The following is a 19,799-nucleotide window of genomic DNA, read 5'->3' as shown; positions in this document are numbered from 1 at the left end:
GGGGCATTGCACTGGGATCCGTCATATATCTGAATTTCTATCAAAATATGTTCAAAGATTTTCCTTGTATTCCATCTTCCTTTAGTTCTCTTTTCCTGTGTTCTACTCCTCCTCGGCTGTACCTGTGTTGCCTTTTTGACACACTTTATATCATGATCAGTAACACAGACGTGTTTGAATAGGAAATTAATGTTCTTGGTCTGCTCTTAATGCACATTAATGGTGTTAACCAGACATTTCTGTACTTCACAGGATAATATGCTGTTTTGTGATTCGTGCGATCGGGGCTTTCATATGGAGTGTTGTGACCCCCCTCTGACCAGGATGCCAAAAGGTGAGAAAGGCTTAGAAGCTGATGGGGAGAGAACTTACCTAGCTGCAACATCCCTTTAGGTTCCATGGAAGTCTTTTTTTCCAGGCAAAGTGGATTGGTAGTGTAGGCCTGCTGAAAAGTGCTGAATATGTTTAAATGCACCAGTGCACAATTGGTGGTCCAATATAAGATTACCTATTTGGTGTGGTATAGTGCCTAGGAGTACGATTTGTGAGCTAGGAGGTCCCTCTTCTGAACCGTAGCTCTGCTTGTTAGCTCACTAGGCAATCTAGGTGAGCTACAGTGTCTTGGCTCCCTATCTGCATTGTGAAATAGATATTATTGTCCTCCTTGACAGGGATGTTGTAAGGATTACTGGGATAATATTTGCAAAGTGCTTTGAACTCCAAAGCAGTGTTAGTTCCAGAGATAATAGTTAGCATTTACTCACATGCCACCAGCTCTTTGCAAATGTTATGATGAATCTGTTTACTTTGCAGGCATGTGGATATGTCAGATATGTCGACCACGTAAAAAAGGAAGAAAACTTCTTCATAAGAAAGCAGCACAGATTAAGCGGCGCTATGCCAACCCAATAGGACGTCCCAAAAACCGATTAAAGAACCAAAATACAGTGTAAGTTGTCCTCTGTGTGTGTGAGAGAGAGAAGGGAAAAATGAGTACTTGTTTGTTTTGTCAAGGCTGTTTTATTTTTGAGAGCTTGTTGGGATAAGTATCTTGGTATGTATTCTGGAAAGTTATGAACAGTTTTGTTAATATATCCAATATTTTTTAAATGCTTTGCTTTTGAAGCACATGCAAGACCAGTTTTCTTTGATTCGCAGTCTTTTGATACTTGAGTGTCTAGGAATTCAGCATTTGATGGTTTTAGCCTTTTTATATGTAGAAAGAGTGTGTTGCGCTGTTCAATAATGGCAACTAGTCCTCAGAAAACAGACTAGCTGTATATTTTCTCTGCCGGTTTCAAGCAACCACAGTGTAGTGCTTTGAGGGATAAATATTTAGACCTGAGAAAAGAAACAATAATCTCATGTAGCTGGAAGTCCTACTTGATCTGGATTCAGTAGTGAGATTCTGTACTTCAAGAAAAGATGCCTAAGCCTTTGCTCTGGTAGTTTTTGAGCTGTACATATTATTTACACTGTTTTCTGAATAATGTGCTACTGCCATGGGTGGAAGCCATGCATGTTTTTGCGGATTCTCTCTGCAGCCATGACTTCTGCGTGCTGCTTGATTTGTTGCTTTTCTCTGCTCAGGTTCAATGAATCATGATGTCAGTGTGGGTTTTGAGTGGTTACAGTTGTCATTTTCTCTTTGGAATGCAGTGTAAAAATTGCACACCCCCCCAAACTGGGAAGCTATCTGATGGCGAAGTGCTATATTTATTTATTTACATCATTTATAGTCCACCTTTCTCATGGAGACTCAAGGTGGATTGCTACTAAAAAACAACACAATGAGAAACAGTACAATACGTAGGACCAACAAAGCAAGGGAATGCACTAATACAGATGATAAAGAAGCATTAAAAGACTGGAGAACAGTGCAGTGAAACTTTATATTATATACAACCATAATAAAACTGAATTACTAAATTAGAAGGCAATGTTTTTCAAAAGCACACTGCACACAATGAAAGCTACCTTAAATTCCGTAAACCTTAACTACATTAACTTTATTCACTTTATACAAATGCCCTCCTGATGTATTAAAGCATTTACAAACCGTGCTCATATGGTTCATAAAACACTGGCCAGGTGTCCTGAACATCTGGTTGTTTGTGTCTGGTTAATACCCTGTGTAGTCTTTTCTTTCTGCAATTTTTCCTGACAGTCTCTCTTTTTCCATACTCAGATCAAAAGCCCCTTTCAGCAAAGTTCCAATGGGACCTGGTCGAGGCCGTAAACGCAAGACTCCCCTATCCAACCAGTCCACTTGCTCATCAGAAGGAAGTTACCTGGAGCGAGTAGATGGTTTGGAATTCTGCAGAGATGCCAGCACCTCTTTGAAGTTCAACAAGAAAACCAAAGGGCTTATTGATGGCCTTACCAAATTCTTCACCCCCTCCCCTGATGGGCGCAAAGCCCGAGGAGAAGTGGTGGACTACTCTCAGCAATATAGGATCAGGAAAAAGGGCAATAGGAAATCGAGCACTTCAGACTGGCCCACAGGTATCTGTTACCTCTGTTGATTCTCTGAATCTGAAACACTTCCATTAGAGAAATTGATTCTGGGAAATCCTATGCTGTTTATTTCGGTTTAGTTCATTTCAGTTGCTCATAGTAATGACAAACAATTTATGCATTTTTGGAGCACCCAAACTGAGTTACCAAATGCCTTGGTTTATTCCTACAACTCACAGCTTCAGTCACTGAAGAGCGCTTTTAAAGCTTGGAAAGACTTACTGCTGGAAGCATTGAGTGACTGCAAGTAAAAGCAATGGCCATAAATCCCTCAATGGTGTAGCGTCTTGATTAATGTTCTTGGGTAGGTGCAGCAGGAGGATCAGACCTCTGAGTTGGTGCTTCCAGGGACCAAACAAATTGCCTCTGGCTATGGATAGATTTGGGTATGTTACTAGGAGAACCAGGGTGCCATTTGTGGAGGTGAAGGTGCAGGTTAGCCTCGGGGGGGGGGGGGTAGTGTGCCAGTAGCGCCAAGACTTTCCCACTGAGATGGTTATTTAACTGTGAAGGGCTGGTATTTTCCCCTCCGTTGCCTCATGGTGCATGCTGTGGAGGTTGTAGATAATTGGTTAAAAAATGATCATCTGTGTTCACTTTCAGACAATCAGGATGGCTGGGATGGAAAACAGGAAAATGAGGAATGGCTTCTTGGAGGCCCGGATGTCATGACTGAGAAAGATATGGAGTTGTTCAGAGACATTCAGGAGCAAGCACTGCAGGTAAAATTGAATAAAACTTGCATGGAAAACAGCATGAATGGAAAAGGTGTGGCAAGTTGAATATGTTTACAGGAACACGTTGTCGTTTTTATTGTACCCTGTTGATCTTTTATTTATGGTTTTAATTGCATTTTAGCTGTTGTAAACCGCCTTGGGTTTTTAGTTGATAGGTGGCCTATACATTTATAATCTGTCTATAAGGCATGTATTGCCGCTGTATGGAAAGAAACTAAGTTACTGGCATCACAGTGAGTTAACAGCAGAAATAATGGGGAGTGGTGATGATGAGTGTGAGGCAGCTCTGAGGGGTAGCCCAACACTTGCAGTGGCATGATACGAGTGGTGCTGGAGCTCACCAGTGTGGCCAAGGAAGCTGGTGATGGGTGGGCAACCCTTCACCACCAAACTTGTGGGACTTGGATAGTAAGGAAATCAAGATTTTGTTTGTTTCAGAATTTGATGGTTCTCAGTGTTGTACTGCAGGTGTAGTTGTTCTCCTCTGAGGCAAGGGCATCTTGAAGCAGTGGGTGATTCCTATCCACTTCTGGGAAGGCAGGACCAATTTTCATTTCCTGTCTCCCTGTGTTAAGATTCTTGAATGGCTTTTCTTTGACATCTTCCTGTATAAAGTGCACTTGTTCAATGCAGAAACATGACAATCTGTAGAATGTTCTGACATTTGTCCATGTTTCAGCCTCCTCCTCCTTTATGGCTGTATGCATCAGAAAGCAATGAGGGAAGGGGTGTATGACTTTTAACCTGGGAAAACTCAAGAAAAACAGGACAAGACTGTTGGAGTACGTAGGCTTGAAGTTTGTGGTATATCTATAACAGGTTTGCCAGACAGCCGCAGGGTGAGGTACTTTTCAGGCAGTACACATTCCCTGTCTCTTATCAATATATGCTGACTGCAGCTGCCTGAAGATGGTACTGTTTAGTGCTCCAAGCATGGTAAAACATATTTAACTTACTCAAGGATAACAAGAAGTTTTATCTCTTCTGTATCTTCTGAGAAAGGCTAGAAGTATCACTTGGTGCTCATGTTGTAAATAGATATGCAATACTATTTGTTTTGGCAAGGATTGAGTTAAACCCAGCTGAGCTGCTGACATCATCCGTATCCAGGTAGAGCTAAGGGCTGCACCTGAGCAAATTGGAATGCACTGTGCCAAGGTGCAAGAATGGCTGGATGAGTTGCTGGGGAGAGACTGAGTTGGCAAAAAGGGAGTGGTCCGAGGCAGCGTACAGGCTGTGAGAACTGGATATCAGTTTTGATGGGACCTGGGGCTGTTGTGATGTGCAAGCAGCTGTACTGGAGCTGGGACTCTACCTGTATCTCAGGCATTCATTTGGAGGAGAGTTCAGAGGCTGTTGGGAAGGCACAAACACGCAAGGCATTGCCACAGGTGCAGTTTGTGTTATACCTTTCTTGTAAACCTGGGGTGGTTATGCTGGCAACTGGCTAGGCTGGAAAGTTGCAGTGTAGAATGTCTTTGGAATTACAGATTCTGTTTTGATTTCTTATATTGTAGATTTTCTCCCCTCCAAAAAATTAGCTTATGAAGTGGTATCTTTGTAAATTGGGTTCTGTCAGGTGATATTTTTGCATTGTGTAATCTTCCTTCTGTAGCAGGTTTGCTGATTTTTCTTGTTCTGCCCATTGTACTAGAACAGCCAACTGCAGGACAGTTTCCACTATCAAAGGTGGCTTTAATTCAGCTATTGTGTATGTGTCGTTTTTCTTTCTTTTGACAGAGGTATCTTAACACTTAGAGGTAAATTGTTGGCTTCATCTTGCATTCATCCCCCTGGGAAATCCCTGCCAATTCTCCCAAGCTTTTCCCCTGTAAAAATATAAAGGAAAGAAAAGAAAAAGAGCCCGGGGAATCAATCAGTGAACTGTGGCTAAGAGGTGATGATCTGAACAGATGAACTTACTATTGTGCACAGACATAAAATGACAACTTGGGGGTTGTTTTTGCTGTTAAAAGTACAGAAAGAAGTCTTTATTCCAGTGTTCTTGGTAAAATGTGACAGCAGGGCAGGAAAAAGTTCCACTTAGAGGACTATTATTTTATGCCTGCTTCGAGACAATTAAAATGTGGTGGTCAAGGAGAGGTAGAAAAATAAAAGGTTACAGACTCAGGAGGCTGGGGGTGGGGTGGCTTTGCTTTGATACTAGCATAACTTTCCTTGCTGGATTAGACCAAAGGTCTGTGAAGGGAAATGTTCTGTTCGCAGTGTTCTTGGCAAGCTCCACAAGCAGCACATGATGGAGGTAGCAGTCTCCCGTGTCCTCCCCAGTGTTCTGTAAAGGCTTATTGCCCCTGAACATGGAGTTTCCATTTAGCTTAATCACTGGCTATTAGCCATGATAGGTCATAAAAGGATTAGAAGATAGCTATCTAATCTAGTGGCCATCACTATCTCTTGTAGTAGTGAATTTCATAAGTTAATTATTCATTGTTTGAAGAAATAGATAGTATCTCAACTTTTAAACTGGTGACCAGTTCTGATTAGCACTTTCCTGTGTTGAACCTAGATTAGAAACTTCAGTGGCTTTTATGTGTGAGCGTCTGACCAGCTCTAGGAAAACGTCTGCATTACTCTCTGAACAATCAAGTTTAAGGGTGGATCACACATGATCTGTTGGAAATGGAGACCATTTATTTTAATCTGTTATCCTGCTCCATCCCTAAGGATCTATGTGGTTTATATAAATTGCTAATATGTTAAAAACAGTGTCAGCCTTAAAGTTTCTAGACAACTTGTCCAAGCACTTGTGGCCTAAAACAAACCCTACCTTTGGAAAGATTCTCTGACTTGTCATCCAGAGGTGTTTCTTGATCACTAAAGGCAAATGACCGTTTATAAGCATGCATAAGATTCTAACAAATCCCTAATTTTCCAGGACTAACTTGTTAACCAGAACGGTATAGAATCATAGAGTCATAGAATCATAGAGTTGGAAGGGATCACCAGGGTCATCTAGTCCAACCCCCTGCACAATGCAGGAAATTCACAACTACCTCCCCCCACACCCCCAGTGACCAATAGTAAGACTACCCGTTCTGAATGCGAGACCTGCTGAGTGCACCAAGCTACCAGTTTATGGGAGACAGTGAAATTCAAGATAGTCCATGTTCTACTGCTAGTTCTGTTTCTGGAAACTTTGGTTGCAGAGGTCTGAGGAGGGCCTTCTTCCACCTTAGGCTGGGAGCTGGTGAACCAACCTTTCATTAAGTGGATAGACCTGTCCACTGAACACATCCCTTAGTAATAGTCAGGTAGATAACTGTAGCACACTCTACTTATGTCTGCATTGAAAGTGCCTGAAAACTACGAAAGTACAGAATACTGTAGAAATAGTTCTAAGGCATCTTCTTGGGGCAAAATACATAATTCCATTGTTGTTCCATGTTCTTCGCTAGTTTCCAGTTTGATTCTCAGCCCAGATCAAGGTGCTAGTGATAGGGTTATATGGAATTAAAGGTTATTCCATATATGTTAGGGTGAGTGTAGCTTAAGAATTGCCTCCAGCCATGTGGCCCTGCCCATGACCTACAGTTTCTGCTGGTCCCCTGTGCTGTAGGCCATGTGAATTAAGGTGAGTAGGATTGGTGTGGTGGTCAGGGTTTTTTTGGCTGTTGCAACCAAACTGGAACATGCACCCTCCAGGAGGCTCACTTTGCCTTCTCGCAGCGTCCTTTTAATGTTGTTTTATTTTGGAGGGTGCTTCGGAATGTTTAAACTTCAGTTATCTGATGCTTCTATTTTGATTACTTTCAGTAATTTTGCTGTTCTAGGTATCATAGTTTTCATTGTGATTAATTGTTTTATGTTTTGTTTTTTCTGTTCTTGGTTGCTGCCCTGAGCACCATGTGGAAACAGCAAAAAGGCAGAAAAGATTCAGAATAAATAATAGTTCCTGGACCTAATGAAAGGAGGAACATAGAACCTTAGTACAAATGGAGGATTTGTGAAGTCCAGGAAGAAAGGGGGCAACTGTCATTTATTTCTTGCATATTTACTTTGGTTTGCATCTCCCTTTATTCTTAGAACAACATTGCAAGATGCATTGTGTGGGCAGATAGTGAGATGCCCGTGGTTGCCCAGTAAGCTTTGAAGTTGAATGAGGATTTGTACCCATATGTCCCTGCTTGGCCACTGTACCACACTTGGTATCATAGAGCAAAGATATGGATATTTGCAAAATGACTCCGGTTGTTTATGCCTGGGAGTTTTACCTGAGGCGCGTTGCTCGCCGGACCCACACTTTCCTGTTGGGAGTCTATTCACCAGCAGTCTCCAAGCTCAAATCAGGAAGTATTTGAATCCCTGCCCCTTGAAATACTGCTTCGTAATTGGCTGTAGTGAGAGAAAAGTTCCCACCCCCAACCCCAATTGTTGCATAAAAAAGCATTTTAAGAACATAAAACAAACAAATGGAGCAATCTGAAAAGGGGGGAATCCAAGCCTCAGTTTTAAAAAGCCTTTCTTCTGCTCAGAAAGAGCTCCAAGGAAGCAGGAAGTATTTGAATCCCCGCCTCTGGACATGCTGCTTTGTAATTGGCTGTGAGCAAAACTAAGCTGGCATGTCCCACACTTTGCCTTATGTATGGCGATTTCACCTAGGCTGAGCTCAGGGGAGAGGGAAGAATCAGGTTAACAGAGAAACGAGAAGGTCCAGGCTTTGTGAGGGCTTGCAGTGAGGTCATCTCTAATGGAGGGACAACTCATGCATAACTCCAAGGAACAACTGAGACAGACCGGGCCGGGGGGAGGGGTGAACGTGAGTGAAAGTACCCATGCATAAACAACCTCTTCCTCCTGCCTCCCCCAATGTTACAGTGGAGCTGGGAGAAGACTCCTCAGACGGAGTCTTTATCTCCTTTTCTGACCACTCCCCCAGTATCTGAGCCCTGAGAAGCTCTCCCCTTGCTTCTGGAAAAGCAAGGGGAAAATACAAAAAGAAGAGACAGCTCTAACTAGGAGCCTCTGTCCTGGTTAAGCTGAACTAATTGGTCCCTACTGAGGAACCATCTGCCCTGGCTCCCTCATGCTAAAGAAACCTGGGAGGCCACAAAGGGCAAGAAAGCAAGAGCTTGGTCTTTCGGCATTAGATAAAATGCTTTTAGCACTTGTTTAGAACTAAGGAGCCTGCAAACTCCCTGGGCTTCTGGCAATGAATACAGCCCTAGAAACTTAGTTTGAACAGTCACTACAGAAACCATAGTGTATGAAGGCATAATAAACATGGCAAACTGTGGCTACTTGGACAAAAATGCATTTCCCCCCATTTATAGTTCTATTTGTTTTTTAGAATTTGCTGGAAGATCCAGCCTGTTTTTTCTCTCGTTTTTCCCCGTTGACAACCTCTCACCTGCTGGGTTTTATTTTTATTTTATTTTCTTCGCTTACATGCTGCCTTTCCCCTAATTTCATCTTCACAACAATCCTGTGAGATAGGTTAGGCTGGAAGTGTGAGACTGGCCAAAAGTCACCCAGCAAGTTTCCATGGCAGACTGGTGTTTTGAACCTGGGTCTCCCAGATTCTAGCCCAACACTCTAACCACTGATGGTGGTTGCCAAGTATAATCTTTTAATGTTGCTGGTGTCTTTAATGTTATTATTACATGCTTTAATGGGATGTTTCTTCTAAGCTGCATTGAGCCTTTGTGTGAATGGAAAGATAGTAACAAACAAACATTCAGTGCCTCCTGGAGCATCTTCAGTCCTCATCAGGCAGGTTTTTTTGATTAAGTTACAAAATCATATTTTTCTGCATGCTTGGGGGAATCCATCTAGTATTTAGAGACTCTGCTTTGTCAGCGGGTAGCTTTGTGTTGTCATGATTGGCAACTGACCAGACATTTTTAGTTAGATCCAATAACCCTCCTGTTTTTTAGAATGAATAAGGAAAAACACAAGGGACTGTAGAGAGGAAAAACATTTCATTTTACATATATGCATCAGAAGTAACAGTGGAGGTCAAAATTATTGCCAGAAAGGCTGATGATTTGCCAACACACTTGAGAATAATGGCCTTATTTTGCTGTGTTTCTGCTTCGGTTTGTTTCTTAAATACAATAGCTGCAAAGGAAGGTAAAGAACGTAATTTTTCTAACTACAGTTGTGAGTTTGGGGGATTCCTTTTTTGTTTTGACACAAATGCCCTTCAGTGTTGGAAATGGTACATGCCAGGAGAGCTGTTTCCTTCTCTGTCTGATGCTGCATATGGTAGAGACTTTTTTAAAAAATATGTGTTTGTGGTCGTTTTTAACAACTTAGTCCCTTTAGAGAGCTTTGGCTTTGGGCCACAGGTGGTTCCCCGTGAGGCTTTGTTGATTATAATAGCTGAACTTGGGATGTGGGAGTCCTTAGACTTATGAAGCGGCTATCAAGCACTTGTTAAAAATTCAAGCCTATTCCTTAAGAATAATCACTTGTTGCAAATTAGTCGTGTTGATCGGCATAACTGTTTTCCTAGCACACCTGCTTTTATAATCCTTCTGCTTCTCTGGGAAGGTGGCCACATAGCTGTTGCTTCTTCATTGGGTCCTGAATCTGTTAAGTAGTGCCAGTGTTAACTTTGGGAAATGTTTCTCTCTCTTTTTTAAACAGAAAGTAGGAGTGACAGGAGCCCCAGATCCACAAGTCCGCTGTCCATCAGTCATCGAGTTTGGGAAATATGAAATCCACACCTGGTACTCCTCTCCATACCCACAAGAGTATTCCAGGTACACACAAACCCTCTCGTTACATACCTGATATCACACAGCTGAGTTTTTATCAAGTGAAGATGTGTGGACCTTTGTAGCTTTAGCCTGTGTTTACAATGCACTTTCTTGGCTGTGTTTTTGTATGAAACAAATGTGTGACAAGGCTAATTTATGCAACATAAGTAAAGATCCTTACTTGCTTGTTTTCATAAGCATTTCCCCAGCTGAGGCTTTCAAAGAACTTTAACTGTTTCTAGCAAGGACTGTGAAAAGGGAAAGAGAGGAGCGTAAAAGTTTGAAAACTGGTGTGAACATTGTAGCAAGAAAGGTGAAGGCACATAAGCTTTACCCAGTGTCTTTCCCTTCCCCTCCATTTCTGAACTTTTAAAAACAATGCCTACTGGTGCAAAATGATTATTTGTATCCATCAATGCTAGAAACTTGCTTTAAAAAAGAAAATTCTAAAATTTCACCCTGTGACATTCTGCATCAGGAATTACACATCTGCATGTTGATCTTCTTGGCATTCTGAATAGATGCTTCTCGACATTTAACAAATGAAAGCAAGCGCTTAGATGCTGTAGTGTGGCACCATTCATGCGTAATGATGGGACATCATGGTTTGTCATTACACGAGTGAGCACTGGGAATTCTTGGACTCATCCCCCCCTTTCTTCTGAATTTGAAACATGATTTGTCATTTCATCTACATTTCAAGCCCCCAACCAATGTGATTTGGAGGCAGGAAAGCAAACTATAGTTTTCTGTTTGGATGAAGTGATAAACTCTGGTTTGTCGGAAATATGAAAGTCTTCAATCTCTGAGGCATATGCAGGGAATTTGTGAGCTCCTAAGATTTGGAGGGTTCATTCCTGTAATGACAAATTTTACATGATTTGTCATTGAATTTAAATGCAGCCCAGAAGTAGATTTACTTGAAGGAAGTACTATTTGGAGCGGAACGTCCCACAGTCAGTGGGAGCTGATAGTATCATTCTGAACTGATAACTTGTGCTGATATACTTGGTTTGTGAAACACTTTGTGGCCTTTTTTTTTTTGCTGTCAAGTTGCAGCTGACTTACGGTGACCCAATAGGGTTTTCAAGGCAAGAGACTTTCAGAGGTGGTTTGCCATTGCCTGCCTCAGTGTAGTGTCCCTGGTATTCCTAGGTGGTCTGCAATCCAAATATTGAGCAGGACCAACCCTGCTTAGCTTCTGAGATCTGACAAATCAGGCTCGCCTCTGTGGACATACATGTTGCTTTTTCCACTGTACTTGGTGACCTAGGAAGTATGTAAATTATTATTTTATTTGTATGTGTGTTGATAATACCATTAGTTTTAAAACATGCAGTTGCCGCTTACATAAAATAAAAACAACAGTATAGAGCTGGATAATGACGCTGGAGTTCAAGTATTTGCTGGAGCAGGAATCCTACCTAAAGCAATCTTGTCTAAAGGATTGCACAGTTTCACATTCAGTGATGGGCACCCTTGATTATAATGTAGGCTGGAGGCAATCTCAAGGGTATAATTGAAGCCAACCTAATACATGTCTTAACCTGTTCTCCTTTTGTTTCTGTACTGCCTCATGTGTATCCATCGTTCATGCAATGGCTGTCTTCGGCCCTGTCATTTGCCACGGTGAAGAGAATTGCGCTGATTGCCCATCTGAGAATATTGCAAGACCATACCATGCACAAATAATCTCCTGTATCTTAAGGACACTTTTTTAAAAAAGCCATCCTTTTGTTTCACAGGCTGCCTAAGTTGTACATTTGTGAATTCTGTCTCAAGTATATGAAAAGTAGAACTATCCTGCAGCAGCACATGAAAAAGTGTGGTTGGTTCCATCCCCCAGCCAATGAAATTTACAGGAAGAGCAATGTTTCAGTCTTTGAGGTAAGTTTTAAAGCTTTTTACCTCAAGCAGTGGCTGTTAGCACTTAAAACATGAGCATAATCTGTTGTGAATTTTGTTTGAATAAGTTCTGTTGCAGTGATGAGAACTCCAAGGCATCTCTGTGCTATTTTAGTTGTGTGTTTACTGTTGCATTTGGAACTCCACCATGGGTGGGATTGTATGGATTTATCATTTACAGTGGAGGATCAGTGGATAGGGAAACGGAAATGAGTAAGCAAACTGCCCCTTCCCAAATCCGTTTTTTTTCTTGTTGCTTGCTAAGGCTCAATCCAACATAAACATCCGCTGGAATATTTCTTATTCTTGGATTTATATAAATACCTTTTTGTACACCTATGGTGGTCAGGGTTTTTATAATCTGTTGGATGCGTCCCCAAATTTGCACACATTCTCCGCTTCTTAAGTGTCAGAGCTGTAGTCCTTCAGATAGCTTTCTCTTCTTTGCTTGCATCATAATCAAGTTAATCAAGATGCTCTTCTTGTAGCTGCTTGTTAGCGCTCCGTTCTGGATACTGACTTGACCTTTTCTCTGCTTCTCTAAGGTGGATGGCAATGTTAGTACCATTTACTGCCAGAACTTGTGTCTATTGGCAAAACTCTTCCTGGACCATAAGACACTGTATTATGATGTGGAGCCATTTCTTTTCTATGTGCTGACACAAAACGATGTTAAGGGCTGCCACCTCGTTGGCTACTTCTCCAAGGTGAGTGTGCAAAGATCCACCAGATCTGGATTTTGACTTGTCCAGAGATGTCGGTGCCTTGGTAGCTCTGGGCAATGTCACTTACATGACACCTTCTGTTAGCTGAGGGCTGTGTGTGCTTTATTCTGCACCAAGGTAATCCAAATTTTGCTTGAAGAAAAGGATAAGTTCTATAACTGGCATACCTTAAGCAGACTAAGCACATTTGCAGTATTTTGCTTAATTTCCATACTGAATTCTGGTTCTGCGGTCATGGCTGATGGTTGATATTCAGCACTATATCTGTGATCCCAGCTTTTAGTAGGCAGTGTCTATAAACATTCGAGCATATATTTAAGCATATGTTTTATTTGAAAAGAAACTAAACAGAGTTTGGATTCTTAACTGAATTCTGTGCTGAGTCCCACATTCTGCATAATTACTGTGCAATTGTGGCATATGCACAATCCAGACTGGCTGTGGACCATGTTCACACAACGGTGCTGCTGAATTTTGCTATTTTCATTCCTACCAAGTCTGTGTATGGTTAATCATTTTATTTTAAGGCTAGTCTTTAGCAGATACCCCTGAAAATGTCTATTGAAATCAGTATTAATTGTGAAGTACGTGTGACTGGGTTTGAGTTGTAGGTTTGGCAACTGTAAACAGCCAATTTTAAGTGTAACTACAACAATTCATGTGTAACAGTACTGAGTTTAACTAGATCAATTTTTGGTTGTGCCTCTAAGCAACTGGTACAGTTTCTGTATCCTAAATGCGCTTGAAAATTCAGTGTTGGCAGAATCCAGGGAACTGAAGCGGTTAATAAGGGCAGCTTTTTTCTTTATACTGTTGAACAGTGTGTATCCTCAAAGGACCATGAATTCCAGCTTAGCAGCTCCAAGGGGAGAGGGTTTTAAATGACTTCCTAGTCCCTTGGGTGGGGGGGTGAAGAGTAGAGCTAGTTGGTGAAGTAAACATTAATTGTTACCTCCACAGAGCTTGCTTCTCAAATCAGATGCTGATCTCATTTCAAAGCTTTTGTTTGTGCTTTGGAATAGACACCACAGAGGCTGAATGTGGCTTTAGCATTTCTCATTTGGGGGGGTCAGGCTCAAGGATTGAAAGATCTCCCTCCCCCCTCACCCAGCTGTTGTCCTCTCATAGCAAATGTTTAGCAAAGGAAATCTTGCATCTCTAACCAGAGCCTGCTATCCCATCTCCATAAATATGCTCACAGGTTGCATTATTGATTTCATGTGTTCCAGGCCTGTGCTTGCTCGGAATTTCTACCCTGGATGTTGTTCCTGATGGGTAGAGGGGGATGCTGTAAGCACTTGGGGACCATAGTAGAGTGGTAGAACGACATGCTTTGCTTGCAGAGGGTTCCAGCTTCAGTCAATGCCATCTTTAGTGAAATCATCACAGGTGGCAGGTCTCGCAAAGACCAGCACAGAGAGGTGCTGCCAATTGGACCAGGGAGTATTGGGCCAGATGTACTGGTTTTACTTGGTGTATGGGAATTTAATATGCTCACTGAGAGACCTGTCTGTCACTTCCCTTCCCCGTACTGGCAGAGGTTGTATTAGTGACAACAGCAGTGGCTTGATACTGTTCCATATTCTTTCATTGAGCACTGGTTTCTTTCATGCTGATGTGCATGGTTTTCCCTGTGTCTTTTACCGCAATATTCCCTCTGAATTAATTACTTGTCCTGAACAACTTCCATCTTGCTAATCCTTTGCTTTTAAAAGTCTGTTTTCCTCTTTCTCCCTTTTACCAGGAGAAACACTGCCAGCAGAAGTACAACGTTTCCTGCATAATGATTCTTCCCCAGTACCAGCGCAAGGGCTACGGCAGGTTCCTTATCGATTTCAGTAAGCATCATCACATTTTCTGCTTCCTATTTAGCTTTATTCTAAAATTTGTGGGGGGAAATTCTCTGGTAATATGTTTGGCTAAACTTGACCTAAAGGATGTATTGAACTGGTTGCCTGGTATAGATTACAAAATATACCTTTCCCCCTACATCTTTCTGTGCAGTTACATGTTCAGTCACTTTGCATCCACATGCTCCTGCACTTTCCGTCCCATCATATTTAAGCCCAGGAGATACCTGAGAGTAAGATTCCCCCCCTCTTTCTGTCTCTCTCACACACACTGCTAGGACAGAAAGAAGTGTCATTCTCCTTATTTGTAAGGCAAAGTGGGTTGGATCCAGACCAAATTTTCCACCAACTGAAGGAGAAGTATAATTCCCCTATCTTCTTGTAGACCCCTAATTTGCCCCTCATTTTATTCCTGAGGGTCCCCTGTCCCCCAGGAGCAGCATTTCAGGGGGCTTAGTGGGCTGTAGCAGTGTGTGTGTGTGTGTGTGTGTGATTCCATCCTGTTGATGGACGAGCCTTCTGTCAGAGGAAACTTTAGTTTGGATCCAACCCAGTGAGAGCGTTCTTGCTCCTTTTCGGTTTATAGATAACCAACCCCAATTTGATTACTTCCTATATAACAAGGAGGAGCGAGCCAGTGAGGCGTAGTGGTTAAGAGTTATGGACTCTAATCTAGAGAATCAGCTTCGATTCCCCACTCCTCCACATGAAGCCTGCTGGGTGACCTTGGGCCATTCACTGTTCCTTCAGAACTCTCTCAGCCCACGTGGAGGCAGGCAATGGCAAACCACCTATGGACCTCTCTTGCCTTGAAAACCCTACGGGGTCGCCATAAGTCAGCTGTGACTTGACCACACACTCACTCACACTCACAACAAAGAGGAAGGCCCATATTATGCCCTTTAGAAGGAATGAGCACACACAGGTGTCTATACAGGTCAGTACTGTCTATTCTGTGGGGCAGTAGCTCTCAAAGGTTTCAGGTAAAGAGCTGCTACCATGCTTACCACTGATCTACAGTGTCTCTCCCCTCCCCCATTCTAATGGTCACTTGCTCAAAAACCAGAGATGAAACGTGGATTTTCCACCATGAATGCTTTTCTTTCGTCACCCTTTGAGCAAGTAATCTCCAGTGAACACTGCTCATCTTTACTTCCTGTGACAAACCAACCTTCTACTTTAAGGCTGCTTGTACATAATTGCTTGTCTTGTGCTAGTAGCTCCTTAATTTGTGTCAGAAAAGGGCTTCTGAGATTGAAATGTGAGTTGAAGACATGGGAAGGGAGAAGCTCTTAGATTCAAGGGTCTCTTGACTTGCCTTTGTGTTATCTAAAGGCAGTTGTCCTTGCGAACTAGGTATAGAGAGAGCTGTTTGAAACTATTTTATAAAGACATAGGGTGACAAATGATGGACCTTGTGATGTGGAGAGAATGCCTTTTCTTGGCATTGATGTGCGCCAGCCATTTTTAGACAGCGAGACTTGTGTGAAGTCAGGTGGCAACAGTAGCTAAGAATCCCCACCTCTGCTGCCTTTTCTCTCTCATTCATATCTAGCAGCTGTCATTCATCTTTTCATAGCTTAACTACTGTAATGTATTGTACTTCAGGCTGCCTTTGAAGACTGTAAAAGGCAGCAGCTAACTCATACCCACAGTTTTCTTGCTGGTAGGGATGAATCAGAAGAAACATGTTCTATGACAGATCGTTGCTTTCTATTAAAATACTAGTTTTCTCCGAGACATCTTCTATGTCTTGGGTCCTGTGTCCCATTTTGACCACTACAATTGGTTAGATGGTGGGTTCTGGTTTAAAGTCCATTCTTCTAGACAACAAAATCCATGCCTCATGTTGGAACAAGAACATGGAGAAAGAGAGAGACTTTACCTTGTGAGAAGTCCTCAAATGGTGAATTATAGAAAGAGGAGAATAAGTGCTTAATTTATCTTAAGTTTCAAAAAGAATCCTGTATCACCTTTCCAGTTTAGCTTTCAACCAGAAGCCAATCAAAAAAGGATTTATTGCGTTATAGAATTAGCCTTCCTTACCTCTTTGGGGAACTAGTTCTAAAGGGTGTGGGCCATTTCAGAAAAAGCTTTGTTTCTGGACCCCATTGATGGTGTCAAATGAAGGGGGGAGGGGACAGAAGTGCTTATTAGCTTGATGGTAATTTGGCCAGCTGCCCTGGATTAAAAACAAGGGCATTGCTGTTATAGAGAACATAGACTGGAGTTCAGGAACTGGCGTTGCCATGCATTGCCCTGAAGAGAGCAGGCCAGAATTGTTTCAATGTGGCTGTAGTCCAGTAAAAGAGACCTTAAGGATAACAACTTTTTTTCAGCGGGAGAGAATATTTCCCCTGTTAGTATCCACAGGAGTAAGTTATTCAGTTTCCCCCTTCTAAAATGCCACTCATTCTTTGGGCAACTAAAGATAGAAATTCCATTGTTAGTGTCAGAAATAGTTCTTGGAGGGTTTGTTTTCCTTGTTGAAAGCAGGAGGGGAAAAACCCTCAATGCGCACCTCCTCTTGGGGACTGCTTCATAGCACTGCGTTAATATAGTCTACAGTGAACTGGGAATTTCAGCTGTTGTGACTGGTTTGGCACTCTTACCTGCATTCTTAGGGCGTAATCATTGTGTTGGGAAAAATCTGCCACCTAGTGGGTGCTGTGGTATCACTAGCTGTTATGATATGGTCAGACTCCTCAGGGTGTGGCCTCCAAGGCCTTTTTCCTGTGATTCACTGACATTTGTTTCTGTGACTGCCCCCTTGAATCTGCAGTGAAGCAGTTAGTGATTGATGGCTGGGAGGATTTTTGATTGGAAGGTTTGGAACTCAAAATGTCTTCTGCAAAGATTAGTGTCCTCTGGTGACTGGAAGGGAAGTGAATGCTTTGCAGGGAATTAGCTTGAGCCTCCACATCTGGGAGGATTATGGTGGCAATTTCATTTCCTGAGGTATCACTGTAGCCCTTGAATTTCAGTCCGACTCCCCTATCTCTGGCCTTGTCTCCCCATCCCTACAGCCGATCCCAGAGCAAGCATCCCTTATAACATTGGTTGGAAGTAGAACGCAGCCATCTAGTGATACTCTGTCCTTAGGGGTGTTTTTTGTTTGTTTGCTTTCTCTTAGGTTATCTTTTATCAAAACATGAAGGCCAAGCAGGATCCCCAGAGAAGCCGCTATCTGATTTGGGTCGTCTCTCCTACATGGCTTATTGGAAAAGCGTAATCTTGGAGTGCCTTTATCACCAAAATGACAAGCAGATCAGTATCAAGAAGCTAAGCAAACTGAGTGGGATCTGCCCTCAAGATATCACTTCAACTCTGCACCATCTGCGAATGCTTGATTTCCGCAACGATCAGTGAGTTTGGCAGCCTTGTTATTTCCCTGACGAGATTTGCAGGCCTAGAAATGGCAGGGTCATGATCAAGGTCTTAACGGTGTGTTCCTCATATCCTTTAATAGCGCTGAAACTGGTTACGGAATTACAGCCCATTCCTAAAGGGGGGGGTAGATCGACGGAGGCTAGGAGCAGCAGAGCCGTGGCTCCTCCTCTGAGGCTTCCCAGCTGCTGCAGAGAGGAAAAAAGGATCTTCAAAAATAAAAATAGGGGGAAATTCCCCATTGAAAACAGTGAGGCTGTGCAACCAAAAAAGGTGGGGCAACCCTGCGGCCACTCAAGGGGGAGTTCCCAGGGCAAAGGGGGTTAAGAAGCTGCCCAAAGGCAGCTCTGCCCCTGGGAACACCCCAGGAACGCCTCCCCCACACCGGCGTGGCCATCCTCTTCCGGGATTTAGTTCCCAGACTTGCTGTGCTGGTGTCGGTGGCCAGCGGAGCTCCGTCGCTCCCAGACGCTGGTGTGTTTTCCCCTGCACCGGCGTGTTTGCCGGTTTATCCCGGTTCCTATGAAGATTCTCCCCCACCCCCATCAGGATTGCAGCCTCAGTCTTTGGAGCATCTTAGCTTTACTTTTATTTAAAATAAAAAGCAAGTTTCTAGACCTTACAAGTTTCAGAGCTGCATGTGGAAATATGTGGGCAACAGCTGGTGATCTCTCAGAAGACAGAAGATGCTGAATAAGAGTTCGTCAGAGCAGGGGGGGATTTTGCCCTTCTTCATACGTGCTGTTCTCTTCTTCATAACTCCAACATAAATTATGCAGACTTGCCAAATTTTATAATATATAGGCATCTTAAAATTTAACTGGCCCTGGTGCAGAATTTGAATATTATGAGGGCAGGTATTCCCGCTTACCGGATTCCTAACAACTTGTGGAGCCTGCTCTCCTCTTAATAGCTCTGCAGACAAACATGTAGGATAAAATAAGAAAGGACAAATACGAAACTTACATGTTGCATACCTCAGATATGCCTGTTGCCAGAATACTGCATCTCAGGCTGTTGGCTGCTTTATTGTGGCAGAAGTTCACTGATACACCAGACCTTTGTTTGTCCCTTTTTCCTCCTTTATTTGTGCTTTGCTAACCTGTACTTATAATGTCAACTGACAGAAGGACTTCTCTCCCTGCCCCACTCCCAGATTTGTAATAGTTCGTCGGGAGAAACTTATCCAGGAGCACATGGCAAAGCTGAAACTGAACCTTCGGCCTGTAGTTGTGGATCCAGAATGTCTGCGCTGGACTCCAGTCATTGTCTCAAACTCTGTGGTTTCCGAAGATGAAGAGGAAGATCCAGAAGAGGGGGAAAATGAAGAGCAGCTGCAGCCAAAGGAGAGAGACATAGAGGTCAGTGTGGATGGACAGATAAAATATTTAACATTGGAGCCATAGGGTAAATTAAATAAAAATGCATAAGTGAGAAAATCATGGCTGAAATTATGACATGCTATCCCAGGGAGAGTTGCTTTGAAATTACAGGTAGGAGCTGTTAAAACAGGACTAAGCGAGAACTGCTTAGAAACATGTACCAAAATTAGCACACTTCCACCTTACCTTTTGGTCCTGTCGATTTGTCCCATCCTGCATATGAAATTGCCTTTATACTGAATTGAGTTAATATTACATCTAGCATCAGAAGCAACTCTTGGTGTTCTCTGGCTCTGCAGCCTGAGATAGTTTAACTGGAGAGACAAGAAACTGGCTCTGGAGCAACATGCTTAGAAAGAATGGGCTCTACTGAGCTAAGGACCCTCCTTTGAAAATTAGGCTCATCTGGAATTTAAACCTGGGACCTACACACCAAGGCAAATGTTTTGGGTCTGGTCCATGCCTCATTTTCTTGGGCCATATCAACCAGCTGAGGTGGGGCTGTCTGATGTGGGAAATGAGCCATGTATCGCCACCAAGGTAGCGCTAATGCAGGAGAATTGCCTAGAGAACA

The 19,799-nt window shown here is 42.7% G+C and overlaps 1 protein-coding gene across 1 annotated transcript in view; it reads left to right on the top strand.

Annotated features, from left to right (window-relative positions):
* KAT6A (lysine acetyltransferase 6A) overlaps positions 1 to 19,799 on the top strand; it is a 58,903-nt gene that overhangs the window by 31,230 nt on the left and 7,874 nt on the right. The window contains exons 5-14 of the mRNA XM_056859976.1: positions 253 to 334; positions 814 to 949; positions 2,189 to 2,505; positions 3,121 to 3,239; positions 9,864 to 9,979; positions 11,722 to 11,863; positions 12,427 to 12,588; positions 14,351 to 14,444; positions 17,590 to 17,821; positions 19,000 to 19,204. Of these exons, the coding sequence (XP_056715954.1) occupies positions 253 to 334; positions 814 to 949; positions 2,189 to 2,505; positions 3,121 to 3,239; positions 9,864 to 9,979; positions 11,722 to 11,863; positions 12,427 to 12,588; positions 14,351 to 14,444; positions 17,590 to 17,821; positions 19,000 to 19,204 (1,605 nt within the window). The remainder of the gene's footprint in view (positions 1 to 252; positions 335 to 813; positions 950 to 2,188; positions 2,506 to 3,120; positions 3,240 to 9,863; positions 9,980 to 11,721; positions 11,864 to 12,426; positions 12,589 to 14,350; positions 14,445 to 17,589; positions 17,822 to 18,999; positions 19,205 to 19,799) is intronic.

Source organism: Euleptes europaea, chromosome 14 (genome assembly GCF_029931775.1).
Source record: "Euleptes europaea isolate rEulEur1 chromosome 14, rEulEur1.hap1, whole genome shotgun sequence".
In the NCBI taxonomy this organism is placed as follows: Eukaryota; Metazoa; Chordata; class Lepidosauria; order Squamata; family Sphaerodactylidae; genus Euleptes; species Euleptes europaea.
Note: the sequence above shows the minus strand (reverse complement) of the source record. Positions and strands in the feature narration are given on the sequence as shown.